This window comes from Dryobates pubescens, chromosome 24, assembly GCF_014839835.1.
Source record: "Dryobates pubescens isolate bDryPub1 chromosome 24, bDryPub1.pri, whole genome shotgun sequence".
In the NCBI taxonomy this organism is placed as follows: domain Eukaryota; kingdom Metazoa; phylum Chordata; class Aves; order Piciformes; family Picidae; genus Dryobates; species Dryobates pubescens.
This window is the reverse complement of record NC_071635.1, coordinates 16,248,349-16,267,684: the sequence shown is the minus strand read 5'-3', so window position 1 is coordinate 16,267,684 and position 19,336 is coordinate 16,248,349. Positions and strand designations below refer to the sequence as shown.

At 62.5% G+C, this 19,336-nt stretch overlaps 1 protein-coding gene across 1 annotated transcript in view; it reads right to left on the bottom strand.

Moving 5' to 3' along the window:
* PTPN13 (protein tyrosine phosphatase non-receptor type 13) overlaps positions 1-19,336 on the bottom strand; it is a 161,889-nt gene that overhangs the window by 69,825 nt on the left and 72,728 nt on the right. Inside the window, exons 9-16 of the mRNA XM_054172520.1 lie at positions 14,290-14,509; positions 10,406-10,480; positions 9,455-9,629; positions 7,037-7,190; positions 5,602-5,740; positions 4,872-5,024; positions 2,780-2,962; positions 971-1,133 (exon numbers count right to left, since the gene is read on the bottom strand). Of these exons, the coding sequence (XP_054028495.1) occupies positions 971-1,133; positions 2,780-2,962; positions 4,872-5,024; positions 5,602-5,740; positions 7,037-7,190; positions 9,455-9,629; positions 10,406-10,480; positions 14,290-14,509 (1,262 nt within the window). The remainder of the gene's footprint in view (positions 1-970; positions 1,134-2,779; positions 2,963-4,871; positions 5,025-5,601; positions 5,741-7,036; positions 7,191-9,454; positions 9,630-10,405; positions 10,481-14,289; positions 14,510-19,336) is intronic.

Genomic DNA, 19,336 nt, shown 5'->3' with positions numbered 1-19,336 from the left:
GGAGAAGGGACCAACCCCCAGCTGGCTCCAACCTCCCAGCCTGAGCTGCTAACTCTTCTCTCCTCCCTCCTTAAAACAGAAGCCAACCAAGCTGAGCTCAGAGATTCCCTTACTCAAAGAACTCACAGCATGGCTTGGGAGGGACTTCAGAATCCTCCAGCCCCAGCCCCCTGCCATGGGCAGGGACAGCTCCCCCCAGCCCCAGCCTGCTCAGGGCCTCATCCAGCCTGGCCTTGGACACCCCCAGGCAGGAGGCAGCCACAGCCTCCCTGGGCAGCCTGTGCCAGAGCCTCCCCAGCCTCACTGCCAACAATTCCTTCCTCATCTTCAGGCTCAGTCTCTCCTCTCCCAGCTCCAAGCCATTGTTCCTCAGCCTGGCACTCCTAGTCCTTGTCCAAAGTCCCTCCCCAGCTCTCCAGGAGCCCTTCAGGTACTGGGAGGCTGCTCTGAGGTCTCCCTGCAGCCTTCTCCTCCCCAGGCTGCACAGCCCCAGCTCTCCCAGCCTGGCCCCACAGGGGAGGCTCTGCAGCCTCTGAGCATCTCTGTGGCCTCCTCTGGAGCCTCTCCAGCAGCTCCAGGTCCTTGTGCTGGGGGCCCCAGAGCTGGAGGCAGTGCTGCAGGTGGGGGCTGAGCAGAGCAGAGCAGAGGGGCAGAATCCCCTCCCTGTGCTGCTGCTCTCCCTGCTCTGGCTGCAGCTCAGCACAGGGCTGGCTCTGGGCTGCCAGGGACCAGTGCTGGCTGCTGGGCACTTTGTCACCACCTGACCCCCCCAAGGCCTTCTCCTGCTCCCCAGCCACTCCTCTCCCAGCCTGGCTCTGTGCCTGGGATTGCCCCAGTTTTCCCCTGATGCTACAAAGCCTCCAAGTGCACTGCTCCAGCAGGGCAGCACTCAGCAGCATGGCTGCAGCTCAGAGTTCCTCTGCACCCCCAGCTGGCTGCCCCCAGCCAGCACAGCCCTCCCAGCCCTTACCAATGTCCTGAGTGTCCTGGTTGCTCTGCCTGGTCCTCATCTGCAGCTGGAATTTGTGCTGGGAGGAGCAGAGGTGCAGGAGGTACTGGCAGGTCTTGCTGTTGTCAGTCTGGAAGGCATGCTTGATGCCATCTGATGTGTTCTGCAGAGTGATTTTCTTCTTCTGCACAAGGGAGGCAGCAAAGCAGAAGTGAGGACAGGGATTCCTGTTAACCACCACCCCCCAAAGAACAGCTGCAGGATCCCAACCCTCCTGAAGCCACCTCTGAGACCTCTGCTCCAAGAAGGCTTGGAAGTGAGTGGAGCTGTACCAAGGAGCTCCTTTTCCTCCAGCCCTGGCACACCAGAGAGGTCCCAGAGGACTGGAAGCTGCCAGTGTGGTCCCCAGCCACAGGAAGGGCTGGATGGAGGAAGCTGCAAACTCCAGGCCTGGAGCCTGAGCTCAGTGCCAGGGAAAAGGATGGAGCAGAGCATCCTGGGGGCAGTCACTGAGCACCTGAAGGGTGGCCAAGGGCTCAGGCCCAGCCAGCAGGGATTCAGGCAGGGCAGGTCCTGCCTCTCCAACCTGATCTCCTTCCATGCCCAGGGGACTGCCTGGGGGATGTGGGGCAGGCTGTGGATGGACTCTGCCTGGACTGCAGCAAGGCCTTTGCCACCATCCCCCCCAGCAAGCTCCTGGCCAAGCTGTCAGCCCCTGGCTGGGACAGCAGCTCTGAGCTGGGTGAGGAACTGGCTGGAGGCTGAGCCCAGAGAGTGGTGGTGAATGGTGCCACAGCCAGCTGGCAGCCAGGCACCAGTGCTGTGCCCCAGGGAGCAGGGCTGGGCCCCAGCCTGATCAATATCTTCATTGATGATCTGGAGGAGGGGATGGAGTCCATCAGCAGGGAATGTGCAGCTGACAGCAAGCTGGGGGCAGGAGCTGAGCTGTGAGAGGGCAGCAGAGCTCTGCAGAGGGACCTGGCCAGGCTGGGCAGAGGGGCAGAGGCCAAGGGCAGGAGATTGAACACAGCCAAGTGCCAGGGGCTGCACTTTGGCCACAGCAACCCCAGGCAGTGCCACAGGCTGGGGGCAGAGGGGCTGAGAGCAGCCAGGCAGAGAGGGACCTGGGGGTGCTGGGGGACAGCTGCCTAAACATGAGCCTGCAGTGTGCCCAGGGGGCCAAGAAGGCCAAGGGCAGCCTGGCCTGGGTCAGGCAGAGTGTGGCCAGCAGGAGCAGGGAAGTCCTTGTGCCCTGTGCTCAGCACTGCTGAGGCCACAGCTTGAGCCCTTGGCCTTCTGGGCTGCCAGTGCCCATTGCTGGCTCTCTGTCCCAGGCCTGATTCCTGCCCCCCTTCAGAGGTTTCCCAGACCCCTATCCCTCCCTCACCCCCTCCAAAGCCCCTCCCCAGCTCTCTTGCAGCCCCCTGCAGCTCCTGGGAGGCCACCAGAAGGTCTCCTGGGAGCCTTCTCCTCTGCAGCCTGCACAACCCCAACTCTCTCAGGCTGTGCTCAGAGCAGCTCCAGCCCTCTGCTCCTCCTCCTGGCCCTGCTCTGGAAGCCAGGTTGCACAGACACAGCTCTGCAGCCCCTCTGGAGCTGCAGGCTCAGCAGCACAGCCTCAGGCCAAGCATTCAAACCCCTGCCTGGGGAGAGCAAAGCAAAGCAGCAGCGGAGCCCCCCGGGGAGCGCGGGCAGGCTGTGCCGCGAGCCCAGCAGCTTCCCTTGCACCAAACCCCCAGCCCAACCCAAAGCAAACAGAAACACGAAGCCAGTGTGTGGGGGCAGAAGGAGAGAGGGGCAGAGAGCAGGGGGGGCAGGAGGGGAACTCACACTGAAGGAGATTTTCTTGGTCTCCCTCCAGGGGAAGCGCAGCACCGGGGCGCGGCAGCCGTTGCGCACCTCGAAGACGAGAACGCCCCTGGAGCAGACCCCCAGCAGGAGCCCTGCCTGGGACCTCTTCTCAGGCAGCACGTGGTGGAGATGGACCCCATACTCTGTCAGCCTCTGGCACAGCTGGAGAGATGGAGCATGCACTCACAGGGCTGCCAGGGCAGGAAGGGAGCTCCAGGCTCAGCCAGGTCCTGCGAACTTCCCTTTTCTCTCGTCTCACTTCCTCACCCTGGGGCTGGCTCCTTGCAGCCCTTGGCTCTGATCTTGCTTTGGGCTGAGTGGCATAGAATCATCACAGGGCTGGCAGGGCTGGAAGGGACCCCAAGGCTCAGCCAGCCCCAGCCCCCTGCCCTGGGCAGGGACACCTCACACCACAGCAGGTTGCTCACAGCCACCTCCAGCCTGGCTGCAAACACCTCCAGCCAGGAGGCTTCCACCACCTCCCTGGGCAGCCTGGGCCAGGCTCTCACCACCCTCCTGGCCAACAACTTCTTCCTCACAGCCAATCTCCAGCTCCCCACTTCTACTTCTGCTCCAGCCCCCCCAGTCCTGTCCCTCCCTCACCCCCCAGAGCAGAGGGGCAGGATCCTCTCCCTCCACCTCTGGCAATGGGCACTGGCAGCTCAGAAGGCTCAGCTGAGCTGCCCTTGGCCTTCTGGGCTGCCAGTGCCCATTGCTGGCTTTCTGTCCCAGGCCTGATTCCTGCCCCCCTCAGAGGTGTCCCAGACCCCTATCCCTCCCTCACCCCCTCCAAAGTCCCTCCCCAGCTCTCTTGCAGCCCCCTGCAGCTCCTGCAAGGCCACCAGAAGGTCTCCTGGGAGCCTTCTCCTCTGCAGCCTGCACAACCCCAACTCTCTCAGGCTGTGCTCAGAGCAGCTCCAGCCCTCTGCTCCTCCTCCTGGCCCTGCTCTGGACACCTTCCAGCCCCTCCAGAGCCTTCCTGGCACAGAGGCTGCAGAGCTGGCCCCAGAGCTGCAGCTGTGGGCTCAGCAGAGTGGAGCAGAGGGGCAGAATCCCCTCCCTGGCCCTGCTGGCCACACTTCTCTTGCTGCAGCCCAGGCTCTGCTTGGCTCTCTGGGCTGCAAGTGCTCCCTGCTGGCTCCTGGGGAGCTTCTCCTCCCCCAGCACCCCCAAGGCCTTTTCTCCAGGGCTGCTCTCCAGCCAGTCCCTGCCCAGCCTGTATTGGTGCCAGGGATTGCCCCAACCCAGCTGCAGGACCTTGCCCTGGGTCTGGTTGAAGCTCCTGAGGTTGTCCTGGGCTCACCACTAATGCAGTGCAAGCCCTGAGAAAGTGAAGCTAAGGCTTCTACAAAAGCCTCTCCTAGCTCTGCACAGAGAGAGCTGCACAGAGCTGCTGCAGAGTCCTCTCACAGCTCCCAGCAGCTGCTCTGGAGGGTTCTCAGTGCCTCCTGACCTGCCAAACACCACAGCACATCACCTCAGCCCCTGCTGGAAGGCACCAACCAGAGAGTGGCTCAAGAGCACCTGCAAATCAACCCTGCATGAAGCACCTACCCCCAGCCAGCTGCCTCTGCCCCCTGCCCCACTGCTGAGCCCTGCACCTCTGCCAGCAGCTTCACTCAGTGGCTTGGCTTGGAAGGGACCTTAAAGGTCATCCAGCTCCAGCCCCCTGCCCTGGGCAGGGACCCCTCCCCCCAGCCCCAGCTTGCTCAGGGCCTCATCCAGCCTGGCCTTGGACACCTCCAGGCAGGAGGCAGCCACAGCCTCCCTGGGCAGCCTGTGCCAGAGTCTCCCCAGCCTCACTCTCAAGGATCTCTTCCTCCTCTCCACTCTCAGTCTCTCCTCTCCCAGCTCCAAGCCATTGTTCCTCATCCTGGCACTCCCAGCCCTTGGCCAGAGTCCCTCCCCAGCTCTCCTGGAGCCCCTTCAGCTCCTGCAGGACCTTTTCATCTCTCTTCCTCTCAGTGCTGCTCAAAACCTGAGCTCTTTTCCTGTGTCCTCCCTGCCCCCAGGCTCCCAAGGAGGAGCTTCTCAGCTCCCAGCTGCAGGAGCCAGAGTGCTGCCCACTTACCTTCAAGAACTCCAACTCTGTCTCCTTCTCAGAGGCCCCCAGGTAAGTGCTGTGCAGTTTGGGCAGCTCCTCCTTGATGTAGGACAGATCCAGCTTCTCCAGCACTCTGGCTGGGACATAGTGCTCTACTCTGAAGTAGGACAGGCCATGCACCTGCAAGACAAAGCATTTCCATGCAGCCACAGAGCTGCCAGGGACCCCAAGGCTCAGCCAGCCCTGGGCAGGGACACCTCACCCCACAGCAGGTTGCTCACAGCCACCTCCAGCCTGGCTGCAAACACCTCCAGCCAGGAGGCTTCCACCACCTCCCTGGGCAGCCTGGGCCAGGCTCTCACCACCCTCCTGGCCAACAACTTCTTCCTCACAGCCAAGCTCCAGCTCCCCACTTCTACTTCTGCTCCAGCCCCCCCAGTCCTGTCCCTCCCTCACCCCCCAGAGCAGAGGGGCAGGATCCTCTCCCTCCACCTCTGGCAATGGGCACTGGCAGCCCAGAAGGCTCAGCTGAGCTGCCCTTGGCCTTCTGGGCTGCCAGTGCCCATTGCTGGCTTTCTGTCCCAGGCCTGATTCCTGCCCCCCTCAGAGGTGTCCCAGACCCCTATCCCTCCCTCACCCCCTCCAAAGTCCCTCCCCAGCTCTCTTGCAGCCCCCTGCAGCTCCTGGGAGGCCACCAGAAGGTCTCCTGGGAGCCTCCTCTCTCCCAGCTTCTCTTGGGTGGACTGCATGACTGTACCTCTGCCTGGTAATCTCCATACTCAGCCTGCAGAGCCAGGGATGCCAGCAAGAGGGCTGTCTCATCATCACAGTGCATCCTGTCCTCCAGGATGTCCTTCCTCAGCTGGAGGTAGTACTGGTGGCAGGTGAGGCTGTGCCTGCAGCAGGGAACACACAGCACAGAGCACAAACCCCCACAGCAGGCTTGGGAAAGGAACCAACCAGCCTGGAAGAGACCTTCAAGATCATCCTGCCCAACCCAGCAACCAGTCCAACCCACCTGAGCAACTCAGCCATGGCACCAAGCACCCCATCCAGGCTCCTCCTGAACACCTCCAGGGCTGGGGACTCCACCACCTCCCTGGGCAGCTCATCCCAGTGGCCAATCTCTCTGTGTACAACTTCCTCCTCCCCTCAAGCCTAAACCTTCCCTGGCACAGCTGCAGACTGTGTCCTCTTGTTCTGCTGCTGGGGGCCTGGCAGAAGAGACCAACCCCCAGCTGGCTCCAACCTCCCTGCAGGGAGTTGCAGAGAGCAAGAAGGTCTCCCCTGAGCCTCCTCTTCTGCAGGCTAAGCAACCCCAGCTCCCTCAGCCTCTCCTCACAGGGCTGTGCCCCAGACCCCTCCCCAGCCCTGTGCCCCAGACCCCTCCCCAGCTTTGTTGCCCTTCTCTGGACACCTTCCAGCAGCTCAACCTCTTTCCTACCCTCAGGAGCCCAGAACTGGACACAGGACTCAAGCTGTGGCCTCAGCAGTGCTGAGCACAGGGCACAAGGACTTCCCTGCTCCTGCTGGCCACACTCTGCCTGACCCAGGCCAGGCTGCCCTTGGCCTTCTTGGCCCCCTGGGCACACTGCTGGCTCCTCTTCAGCTGCTCTCCCCCAGCACCCCCAGGTCCCTCTCTGCCTGGCTGCTCTCAGCCCCTCTGCCCCCAGCCTGTGGCACTGCCTGGGGTTGCTGTGGCCAAAGTGCAGCCCCTGGCACTTGGCTGTGTTCAATCTCCTGCCCTTGGCCTCTGCCCCTCTGCCCAGCCTGGCCAGGTCCCTCTGCAGAGCTCTGCTGCCCTCTCACAGCTCAGCTCCTGCCCCCAGCTTGCTGTCAGCTGCACATTCCCTGCTGATGGACTCCATCCCCTCCTCCAGATCATCAATGAAGATATTGATCAGGCTGGGGCCCAGCCCTGCTCCCTGGGGCACAGCACTGGTGCCTGGCTGCCAGCTGGCTGTGGCACCATTCACCACCACTCTCTGGGCTCAGCCTCCAGCCAGTTCCTCACCCAGCTCAGAGCTGCTGTGCCAGCCAGGGGCTGACAGCTTGGCCAGGAGCTTGCTGGGGGGATGGTGGCCAAGGCCTTGCTGAGGAGGTCTCTTTGGCAGTGTGGCCAGCCCAGGGGCAGCAGGCAGGGTGCAGGCAGGAGGCTGGGGCTCAGGGGGGCACAGTGCTGTCTCACTCACTGGATCAGGCTGACATCATCCACGAAGAACTTGATGCGGAAGAAGAGAGTGAAGCTGACAGGAGCTTTGTTCTTCTTCTTGGGCTCTTCCTTCCAGCCCTCTGGAGCCACTTTGCTCAGCTTCAGGTCAGGGTCAACGAAGAAGAACTCATTGTCTGCCACAAGGGAAGGCAAAACACACTCAAGCCAAGCAGGGAGGGCTGGGAAGGGTGAGGATGGCTCTGAGGAAGGAGCAGAGCACAGCAGGCACCAAGGGAGCCCTGGGGGAGGGCAGAGTCACAGAGCTGGCAGGGCTGGGAGGCAGCTCAGGGCTCAGCCATGCTCAGCATCAGGCCCTGCTGGGGAGGAAGGCAGCCCCTCAGCCTTCAGGGCTTGAAGTGAAGGAGACAGGCTTGAAAGCAGCAACCAGCAGCTCCCAGCAGCCAGCCTGCACTGCAGCCTGCACCCTGCCTGCTGCTGCAGCTCCCAGCAGCCAGCCTGCACTGCAGCCTGCACCCTGCCTGCTGCTGCAGCTCCCAGCAGCCAGCCTGCACTGCAGCCTGCACCCTGCCTGCTGCTGCAGCTCCCAGCAGCCAGCCTGCACTGCAGCCTGCACCCTGCCTGCTGCTGCAGCTCCCAGCAGCCAGCCTGCACTGCAGCCTGCACCCTGCCTGCTGCTGCAGCTCCCAGCAGCCAGCCTGCACTGCAGCCTGCACCCTGCCTGCTGCTGCAGCTCCCAGCAGCCAGCCTGCACTGCAGCCTGCACCCTGCCTGCTGCTGCAGCTCCCAGCAGCCAGCCTGCACTGCAGCCTGCACCCTGCCTGCTGCTGCAGCTCCCAGCAGCCAGCCTGCACTGCAGCCTGCACCCTGCCTGCTGCTGCAGCTCCCAGCAGCCAGCCTGCACTGCAGCCTGCACCCTGCCTGCTGCTGCAGCTCCCAGCAGCCAGCCTGCACTGCAGCCTGCACCCTGCCTGCTTCTGGCAGCTCCCAGCAGCCAGCCTGCACTGCAGCCTGCACCCTGCCTGCTTCTGGCAGCTCCCAGCAGCCAGCCTGCACTGCAGCCTGCACCCTGCCTGCTGCTGCAGCTCCCAGCAGCCAGCCTGCACTGCAGCCTGCACCCTGCCTGCTTCTGGCAGCTCCCAGCAGCCAGCCTGCACTGCAGCCTGCACCCTGCCTGCTGCTGCAGCTCCCAGCAGCCAGCCTGCACTGCAGCCTGCACCCTGCCTGCTGCTGCAGCTCCCAGCAGCCAGCCTGCACTGCAGCCTGCACCCTGCCTGCTGCTGCAGCTCCCAGCAGCCAGCCTGCACTGCAGCCTGCACCCTGCCTGCTGCTGCAGCTCCCAGCAGCCAGCCTGCACTGCAGCCTGCACCCTGCCTGCTTCTGGCAGCTCCCAGCAGCCAGCCTGCACTGCAGCCTGCACCCTGCCTGCTGCTGCAGCTCCCAGCAGCCAGCCTGCACTGCAGCCTGCACCCTGCCTGCTGCTGCAGCTCCCAGCAGCCAGCCTGCACTGCAGCCTGCACCCTGCCTGCTGCTGCAGCTCCCAGCAGCCAGCCTGCACTGCAGCCTGCACCCTGCCTGCTGCTGCAGCTCCCAGCAGCCATTTCCATCATAGAGTCACAGAGCTGGCAGGGCTGGCAGGGACCCCAAGGCTCAGCCAGCCCCAGCCCCCTGCCATGGGCAGGGACACCTCACACCACAGCAGGTTGCTCACAGCCACCTCCAGCCTGGCTGCAAACACCTCCAGCCAGGAGGCTTCCACCACCTCCCTGGGCAGCCTGGGCCAGGCTCTCACCACCCTCCTGGCCAACAACTTCTTCCTCACAGCCAAGCTCCAGCTCCCCACTTCTGGTTCTGCTCCAGCCCCCCCAGTCCTGTCCCTCCCTCACCCCCTCCAAAGTCCCTCCCCAGCTCTCTTGCAGCCCCCTGCAGCTCCTGGGAGGCCACCAGAAGGTCTCCTGGGAGCCTTCTCCTCTGCAGCCTGCACAACCCCAACTCTCTCAGGCTGTGCTCAGAGCAGCTCCAGCCCTCTGCTCCTCCTCCTGGCCCTGCTCTGGACACCTTCCAGCCCCTCCAGAGCCTTCCTGGCACAGAGGCTGCAGAGCTGGCCCCAGAGCTGCAGCTGTGGGCTCAGCAGAGTGGAGCAGAGGGGCAGAATCCCCTCCCTGGCCCTGCTGGCCACACTTCTCTTGCTGCAGCCCAGGCTCTGCTTGGCTCTCTGGGCTGCAAGTGCTCCCTGCTGGCTCCTGGGGAGCTTCTCCTCCCCCAGCACCCCCAAGGCCTTTCCTCCAGGGCTGCTCTGCAGCCAGTCCCTGCCCAGCCTGGATCAGGGCCTGGGACTGCCCTGCCCCAGCTGCAGGACCTTGCCCTTGGTCCTGGACTCCTGTGCCCAGCTGTGAGGTCCCTCCCAAGCCCAACCCTTCTGTGAGCCTGTGGTCCTTACCTCTCAGAGTAGCCAGGCCAAAGAGGTGATGCTCCACCAAGCCAATGTGGGCAACCACCATGTCAAAGACATCCTTGCAGATGGTTTTGGTGTCACAGGTCAGCTCCAGCTTCTGCCCACTCAGGATCAGGACGCTGACCTTGCGCCTGCTGTCCTCACTCTTCCCCTTCTTGCTCTGCAGGCAGGGAAAGAAAGCAGCCCAGGGGGCAGCAAGGTGCCCTGGGGGGCAAGGAGGCCAAGGGGGGCCTGGGGGGCATCCAGCAGGGCCAGGGTGGTTCTGCTCCCCCTCTGCTCTGCCCTGCTGAGACCTCCCCTGCAAGATTGCCTCCAGCCCTGGGCTGCCCAGCTCAGGAGGGACAGGGAGCTGCTGCAGAGAGGCCAAGGCAGGCTGCAAGGCTGCTGAAGGGACTGCAGCACTGCCTGGGGAGGAGAGGCTGAGAGCCCTGGGGGTGCTGAGTGTGGAGAGCAGAAGGCTGAGAGGGAGCTGAGCAATGGCTCTCAGGAGCTGAGGGCTGGGGGGCAGGAAGGGAGGCACAGGGACAGCCTCTGCTCACTGTGCCCTGGCACAGGCCAAGGGGCAAGGGATGGAAAGTGCAGCCCAGGAGCTTCCAGCTCAGCATCAGGAGCAACTTCTTGGCTGGGAGGCTGCCAGAGGCCTGGAGCAGGCTGCCCAGAGAGGTTGTGGAGTCTCCTTCTGTGGAGCCTCTGCAGCCCTGGCTGGCTGTGTTCTGTGTGCCCTGGGCTGGATCCTCTGCTCCTGCTCTGCCAGGGGCTGCCACTGGAAGCTCTCCACAGCTCCCTTCCAGCCCCTGGCACCCTGGCAGCTGTGATCCTGTGATCTCCAGAGCTCCCTTCCAGCCCCCAGCACCCTGGGAGCTGTGATCCTGTGATCTGCTTGGATTTCAGGGTTTATCAGAGTGCCCCTGGGTGCTGAAGCAGCCCCCTGCTTACCAGGATGGACTTGGGGAGGTCCAAGGAGATGAAGGGCTCAATGGTCATCTTCACAAACTCAGGGCCAAAGAAATTCTGCAACAAGAGCACAAAGGAGCCCTGAGCAGCTGGGCTGAGGCCAGGGCCAAGGGGGAGCCAAACCCTGCCCCTGCCAAGGGGGAGCCAAACCCTGCCCCTGCCCTGCTCCTGCCAAGGGGGAGCCAAACCCTGCCCCTGCCAAGGGGGAGCCAAACCCTGCCCCTGCCAAGGGGGAACCAAACCCTGCCCCTGCCCTGCTCATGCCAAGGGGGAACCAAACCCTGCCCCTGCCAAGGGGGAGCCAAACCCTGCCCCTGCCCTGCCCCTGCCAAGGGGGAGCCAAACCCTGCCCCTGCCCTGCTCATGCCAAGGGGGAGCCAAACCCTGCCCCTGCCAAGGGGGAGCCAAACCCTGCCCCTGCCCTGCCCCTGCCAAGGGGGAGCCAAACCCTGCCCCTGCCCTGCCCCTGCCAAGGGGGAGCCAAACCCTGCCCCTGCCCTGCTCATGCCAAGGGGGAGCCAAACCCTGCCCCTGCCCTGCTCATGCCAAGGGGGAGCCAAACCCTGCCCCTGCCCTGCTCATGCCAAGGGGGAACCAAACCCTGCCCCTGCCCTGCTCATGCCAAGGGGGAACCAAACCCTGCCCCTGCCAAGGGGGAGCCAAACCCTGCCCCTGCCCTGCTCATGCCAAGGGGGAGCCAAACCCTGCCCCTGCCCTGCTCCTGCCAAGGGGGAGCCAAACCCTGCCCCTGCCCTGCTCCTGCCAAGGGGGAGCCAAACCCTGCCCCTGCCAAGGGGGAGCCAAACCCTGCCCCTGCCAAGGGGGAGCCAAACCCTGCCCCTGCCAAGGGGGAGCCAAACCCTGCCCCTGCCCTGCTCATGCCAAGGGGGAGCCAAACCCTGCCCCTGCCCTGCTCATGCCAAGGGGGAGCCAAACCCTGCCCCTGCCAAGGGGGAGCCAAACCCTGCCCCTGCCCTGCTCCTGCCAAGGGGGAGCCAAACCCTGCCCCTGCCCTGCTCATGCCAAGGGGGAACCAAACCCTGCCCCTGCCAAGGGGGAGCCAAACCCTGCCCCTGCCCTGCTCATGCCAAGGGGGAGCCAAACCCTGCCCCTGCCCTGCTCCTGCCAAGGGGGAGCCAAACCCTGCCCCTGCCCTGCTCATGCCAAGGGGGAACCAAACCCTGCCCCTGCCCTGCTCATGCCAAGGGGGAGCCAAACCCTGCCCCTGCCCTGCTCATGCCAAGGGGGAACCAAACCCTGCCCCTGCCAAGGGGGAGCCAAACCCTGCCCCTGCCCTGCTCATGCCAAGGGGGAACCAAACCCTGCCCCTGCCCTGCTCCTGCCAAGGGGGAACCAAACCCTGCCCCTGCCCTGCTCATGCCAAGGGGGAACCAAACCCTGCCCCTGCCCTGCTCATGCCAAGGGGGAACCAAACCCTGCCCCTGCCCTGCTCATGCCAAGGGGGAGCCAAACCCTGCCCCTGCCCTGCTCATGCCAAGGGGGAGCCAAACCCTGCACACAGTTCCCCCCCCAGCACTGGCAGTGCCAAGGCTCTGATGCTGCCAGAGCCTGTGCCCACCACCCAGCTGTGGCTGTGGCACTGCTGCTCTCCCTCCTTTGCACTCCCCTGCTCCCTGGGGGCTGGGGGCTGCTTGCTGGGACCTTGCTGGGCTGCCCTGTGAAGGTGGAGCTGGCAGCAGTGCAGGAGAGCCTGGCTAAGCCCAGCCCTGCTGCTCCCCAGTGCACTGCTGGCCTCTTCCAGCCTGGCAGAGCTGTGCCTGTGCCACATGAGCCTCATCCCCTGAAGCCTCCACTGCTCCAGCCTAACCCTCTGTGCTGTGTTGCAGGGGAGCTCCTGGCCAGCTCCTGCCTGCCTGCAGACCAACAGATGCTCTGACAACCCACCCTGTCCCTCTGGGCAGCTTCCCTGTCCAGACTGCTGAGGGAAGTCCCCAGGCCACTGCAGCACCACATCCCAGAAGCAGCCCTACCCTTCCCTTTGGGAGGGAAGAGCTGCAGTGGCTGCTGCCTGCTGCCAGAGGGACAACAGCAGCCTAGGAACCTCCTAAGGGCCAGTGGAGAGCCCAGCCTGCTGAGCTCAGGCCTGCAGGACTGACTGCTCAGAGTGCTGTGGGCTGGAGAGAGAGACAGCACCTGGGCAGGACACTCAGGCTCCCCTCAGCCCTCCCAGGCTCTCCTCAGCCCTCCCAGGCTGCCCTCAGTCCTCCCAGGCTCCCCTCAGCCCTCCCAGGCTCCCCTCAGTCCTCCCAGGCTCCCCTCAGCCCTCCCAGGCTCTCCTCAGCCCTCCCAGGCTCCCCTCAGCCCTCCCAGGCTGCCCTCAGTCCTCCCAGGCTCCCCTCAGCCCTCCCAGGCTGCCCTCAGTCCTCCCAGGCTGCCCTCAGTCCTCCCAGGCTCTCCTCAGCCCTCCCTGGCTCTCCTCAGCCCTCCCAGGCTCTCCTCAGTCCTCCCAGGCTCCCCTCAGTCCTCCCAGGCTCTCCTCAGCCCTCCCAGGCTCTCCTCAGCCCTCCCAGGCTCTCCTCAGCCCTCCCTGGCTCTCCTCAGCCCTCCCAGGCTCTCCTCAGCCCTCCCTGGCTCTCCTCAGCCCTCCCAGGCTCCCCTCAGTCCTCCCAGGCTCTCCTCAGCCCTCCCAGGCTCTCCTCAGCCCTCCCAGGCTCCCCTCAGCCCTCCCAGGCTCTCCTCAGCCCTCCCAGGCTCTCCTCAGCCCTCCCTGGCTCTCCTCAGCCCTCCCAGGCTCTCCTCAGTCCTCCCAGGCTCCCCTCAGTCCTCCCAGGCTCTCCTCAGCCCTCCCAGGCTCTCCTCAGCCCTCCCAGGCTCCCCTCAGCCCTCCCAGGCTCCCCTCAGTCCTCCCAGGCTCTCCTCAGCCCTCCCAGGCTCCCCTCAGCCCTCCCAGGCTCCCCTCAGTCCTCCCAGGCTCTCCTCAGCCCTCCCAGGCTCTCCTCAGCCCTCCCAGGCTCCCCTCAGCCCTCCCAGGCTCTCCTCAGCCCTCCCAGGCTCCCCTCAGTCCTCCCAGGCTCTCCTCAGTCCTCTCAGGCTCCCCTCAGTCCTCCCAGGCTCCCCTCAGCCCTCCCAGGCTCTCCTCAGCCCTCCCAGGCTCCCCTCAGTCCTCCCAGGCTCTCCTCAGTCCTCTCAGGCTCTCCTCAGTCCTCTCAGGCTCCCCTCAGTCCTCCCAGGCTCCCCTCAGCCCTCCCAGGCTCTCCTCAGCCCTCCCAGGCTCCCCTCAGCCCTCCCAGGCTCCCCTCAGCCCTCCCAGGCTCCCCTCAGCCCTCCCAGGCTCTCCTCATCCCTGCCACCCTGAAGAAGCTACCAGAAGAGTTCCACCTCCCTGCTACAAGCAGGGCAGGGCAGGAAGCCATTCTTCCCTCTGGCTCCCACTCTCTCTTTAACCTTGGGCCTCCTCCACATCCCAAGAGAGCTGAGTGAGGAGAGGGCAGCCTGCAGGGTGAAGCCAAGGGCTAAAGCAGTGCTCCCTGCCTCTCTTCTCCCAGCCCAGCTGGCTCCTGCAGTGACCTCTGGGGCTGCTGGGCCTCATCCATATTCCAGCAGGATGCAAGGTGGAGTGGTTGCAAAGCCCCAGAGGGGGGCAGGGGGAAGCTCCAGCTCCTGCCCTTGCTTGGATGCTCTGCAGCCTGCCCTCAGGGCCTGCTGCCTGCTTTTGCACCTGCTGGCACTGCTTCAGGCTGCAGAGCCACTGATGGCACCCAGCCTGCACCACTTCCCCCTCCCAGGGCAGGACCAAAGAGCCAGGGTCCCACCTGCTGAGTCCAGGGTGCCACCCAGCAGGGCTGCAGCCAAGCCCCTGCTGTGCTGGAAGGCACAGAAGAGCTGCCCTGAGCCCAGGGCATTACCCTCAGTTTCCTCTGTGTCATGGCTGTCTCCAGGGCTATCTCCCTCAGAGGGTCTCTGGTGATGTCAAGCACTGAGGACCTCAGGGCATCTCCTGGGTAGTGGTTGGGCCTGGAGTGCCTGAGAGCCACTCTGGCCTGCAGCTGCAGCATCTCCTCCTCCTGCCGCTTCAGCATCGCTCCCTGGCTCAGCAGGCTGCCCTCAGGGGCTGCTTCCTGGGGCCTGCAGGGGGCAGAGAGGGCATCAGAGGGCAGGGAGGGCAGCAGAGGGCAGGGAGGCAGCAGAGGGCAGGGAGGGCAGCAGAGGGCAGGGAGGGCATCAGGGCAGGGAGGCAGCAGAGGGCAGGGAGGGCATCAGAGGGCAGGGAGGCATCAGAGGGCAGGGAGGCAGCAGAGGGCAGGGAGGGCATCAGAGGGCAGGGAGGCAGCAGAGGGCAGGGAGGGCATTGGGTATGTAAGGCATTGGAGGGCATGGAAGGCACTGGGTATGGAAGGCATTGGAGGGCATGGAAGGCATTGGAGGGCATGGAAGGCACTGGGTATGGAAGGCATTGGAGGGCATGGAAGGCATTGGAGGGCATGGAAGGCACTGGAGGGCATGGAAGGCATTGGAGGGTATGGAAGGCACTGGAGGGCATGGAAGGCATTGCAGGGTATGGAAGGCACTGGAGGGCATGGAAGGCATTGCAGGGTATGGAAGGCACTGGAGGGTATGGAAGGCATTGGAGGGTATGGAAGGCACTGGAGGGTATGGAAGGCACTGGAGGGTATGGAAGGCATTGGAGGGCATGGAAGGCACTGGAGGGTATGGAAGGCATTGGAGGGCATGGAAGGCACTGGAGGGCATGGAAGGCATTGGAGGGTATGGAAGGCATTGGAGGGCATGGAAGGCACTGGAGGGCATGGAAGGCATTGGAGGGTATGGAAGGCACTGGAGGGTATGGAAGGCACTGGAGGGTATGGAAGGCATTGGAGGGCATGGAAGGCACTGGAGGGCATGGAAGGCACTGGAGGGTATGGAAGGCACTGGAGGGTATGGAAGGCATTGCAGGGTATGGAAGGCACTGGAGGGCATGGAAGGCATTGGAGGGCATGGAAGGCACTGGTCCATGGAAGGCACTGGTCCATGGAAGGCACTGGCTCATGGAAGGCATTGGAGGGCATGGAAGGCACTGGTCCATGGAAGGCACTGGTCCATGGAAGGCACTGGCCCATGGAAGGCACTGGCCCATGGAAGGCACTGGTCCATGGAAGGCATTGCAGGGTATGGAAGGCACTGGCCCATGGAAGGCACTGGTCCATGGAAGGCACTGGTCCATGGAAGGCACTGGTCCATGGAAGGCACTGGCCCATGGAAGGCACTGGCCCATGGAAGGCATTGCAGGGTATGGAAGGCACTGGCCCATGGAAGGCACTGGTCCATGGAAGGCACTGGTCCATGGAAGGCACTGGTCCATGGAAGGCACTGGTCCATGGAAGGCACTGGTCCATGGAAGGCACTGGCCCATGGAAGGCACTGGTCCATGGAAGGCACTGGCCCATGGAAGGCACTGGTCCATGGAAGGCATTGCAGGGTATGGAAGGCACTGGCCCATGGAGGGCATTGGAGGGCATGGAAGGCACTGGCCCATGGAAGGCATTCTGCTGCCTGAAAGGCCTCTGCAGGTCACAGCCCAGAAGCCAGGAGGCAGTTGTCAAGCACTGGGAAACACAGGCAGCCCCAAAACACCTCCCACCCCACAGCCAGGGCACCAGCCCTGCAGGATGGGATCCATGGATGGATGCCTTGGGAATGGCTGAGACTCCAAGCACAGGGCACCAGCCCTGCAGGGTGGGATCCATGGATGGATGCCTTGGGAATGGCTGAGACTCCAAGCACAGGGAATCAGCCCTGCAGGATGGGATCCATGGATGGATGCCTTGGGAATGGCTGAGACTCCAAGCACAGGGAATCAGCCCTGCAGGATGGGATCCATGGATGGATGCCTTGGGAATGGCTGAGACTCCAAGCACAGGGAATCAGCCCTGCAGGATGGGATCCATGGATGGATGCCTTGGGAATGGCTGAGACCCCAAGCACAGGGCACCAGCCCTGCAGGAAGGGATCCATGGATGGATGCCTTGGGAATGGCTGAGACTCCAAGCACAGGGAATCAGCCCTGCAGGAAGGGATCCATGGATGGATGCCTTGGGAATGGCTGAGACTCCAAGCACAGGGAATCAGCCCTGCAGGAAGGGATCCATGGATGGATGCCTTGGGAATGGCTGAGACTCCAAGCACAGGGAATCAGCCCTGCAGGAAGGGATCCATGGATGGATGCCTTGGGAATGGCTGAGACTCCAAGCCCAGGGCACCAGCCCTGCAGGATGGGATCCATGGATGGATGCCTTGGGAATGGCTGAGACTCCAAGCCCAGGGCACCAGCCCTGCCCAGCAGCATTATTTACTCCCTCAGTTTTTTGCCCCTGAGCAGGAGCAGAGCTTGGAATATTTCTGTGAATGCTTCCAGGGGGGTGGTGGAGTCCCCAGCCCTGGGGGTGCTCCAGAACCCTGTGGCCATGGCTCTTGGGGCCAGGCTTTGGTGGCCATGGGGGGGTTGAGGCTTGGACTGGGTGATCTTCAAGGCCTCTTCCAACCAAAACAATTCTCTGTCTCTGTGATGGAGGCTTTAGCTTCCATGTTGAGCTGCTGGAAGGTGTCAGGAGAAGGGCAACAAAGCTGGGGAGGGGTCTGGGGCACAAGGCTGGGGAGGGGTCTGGGGCACAGCCCTGTGAGGAGAGGCTGAGGGAGCTGGGGTTGCTTAGCCTGCAGAAGAGGAGGCTCAGGGGAGACCTTCTTGCTCTCTGCAACTCCCTGCAGGGAGGTTGGAGCCAGCTGGGGGTTGGTCTCTTCTGCCAGGCCCCCAGCAGCAGAACAAGAGGACACAGTCTCAAGCTGTGCCAGGGGAGGTTGAGGCTGGAGGGGAGGAGAAAGTTCTTCCCAGCAAGAGGAATTGGCCACTGGGATGAGCTGCCCAGGGAGGTGGTGGAGTCCCCAGCCCTGGAGGTGTTCAAGAGGGGCTTGGATGTGGCACTTGGAGCCATGGTTGAGTTGTCAGGAGGGGTTGGGTGCCAGCTTGGACTGGATGAGCTCTGAGGTCTTTTCCAAGCTGGTTCATTCTGTTCTGTTCTATTCTGTTCTGTTCTATTCTATTCTATTCCATTCTACTGCATTCTATTCCATTCTATTCCATTCCATTCCATCCCATCCCATTCCATGGCATGCCATTCCATTCCATTCCATCCCATTCCATTCCATTCTATTCTATTCCATTCCATTCCATTCCATTCTATTCCATTCCATTCCATCCCATTCCATGGCATGCCATTCCATTCCATGCCATTCCATTCCATTCCATTCCATCCCATTCCATTCCATTCTATTCTATTCCATTCCATTCCATTCCATTCTATTCCATTCCATTCCATCCCATTCCATGGCATGCCATTCCATGCCATTCCATTCCATCCCATTCCATTCCATTCCATGGCATGCCATTCCATGCCATTCCATTCCATTCCATTCCATTCCATTCCATCCCATCCCATTCCATTCCATTCCATGGCATGCCATTCTATTCCATTCCATTCTATTCCATTCCATTCCATTCCATCCCATCCCATTCCATTCCATTCCATTCCATTCTATTCTATTCCATTCCATTCCATCCCATCCCATTCCATGGCATGCCATTCCATTCCATTCCATCCCATTCTATTCCATTCCATTCCATTCCATTCCATTCCATTCCATTCCATTCCATTCCATTCCATCCCATTCCATTCCATTCTATCCCATCCCATTCCATGGCATGCCATTCCATTCCATTCCATCCCATTCTATTCCATTCCATTCCATTCCATCCCATTCTATTCCATTCCATTCCATTCCATTCCATCCCATCCCATTCCATGGCATGCCATTCCATTCCATTCCATTCCATTCCATTCCATTCCATTCCATCCCATTCTATTCCATTCCATTCCATTCCATTCCATTCCATTCCATTCCATCCCATTCCATTCCATCCCATCCCATTCCATGGCATGCCATTCCATTCCATTCCATTCCATTCCATTCCATTCCATCCCATTCTATTCCATTCCATTCCACTCCACTCCATTCCATTCCATGCCATGCCATTCCATTCCAACCCATGCCATTCTACTCCATGCCATGCCATTCCATGCCATGCCAGGGCAGGAATGGATCTCTCAGTGCACAGAGGAGGAGATGCTGTGGACAGACACAGGCAGAGCTCTCCCACAGCGTTCAGACTCCACACCACCACCAACCCCAAATCAAGCTCCCCCCCAGGGGATAACACCACAGAAGCATCTTTCCTGGGGGGCCCTGGCTGCTACCCTCCACTCTCCTCCCTGCCTGGCTGCACACAGCCCCTCAGAGCCCCTCCTTCACCTGATGGCAGCAGGAGAAGCTGGGAGGCTGAGCCCTTGCAGAAGGGGGAAGCAGCCAAACTCCTCCCCAGTGTACTTACCAAGAAGTGAGCAGGCACTGGGTCAGAGAAGGGAGGTGGAAGAAGGGAAGCAGGCAGGCAGTCCCTAGTGCTTAGTGCAGTGGAAAGCTCAGGAGCTGACTGAGAGTGGTGGATTTGGGGGCAGGCAGGGAGGGCATGGGAGTGAAATCCAGTGGGAAGAGAAGGCAAAGAGAAGGGAGAGCTCCGAGCCAGCTGCTGCTCCTGGAGAGAGAAAGGAAGAAGCAGTAAAGGCAGACACAGAAAACAGCCACAGAGGGCAAGAAGAAGGAGTCCAGGAAGCAAAGAGGAGCCACAGTGGCAGGAGGGAAGCACTCCAGGAAGCCTAAAGGACACCAGCAGCCACAGAGCAAGGGGGAGGTTGGAGCATGCCCTGTGGGCACCACCTGAGTCTCCTGCTGGCTCAGGAGCAGCCCAGCTCCCCCAGAGCACAGGAGCTGTGCAGGCTGAGGAACCTGAAGAGCCTCACTCTGCAGCTGAAAGGCACACTCCCTCAGATCCCAAGCCAGGCCCTC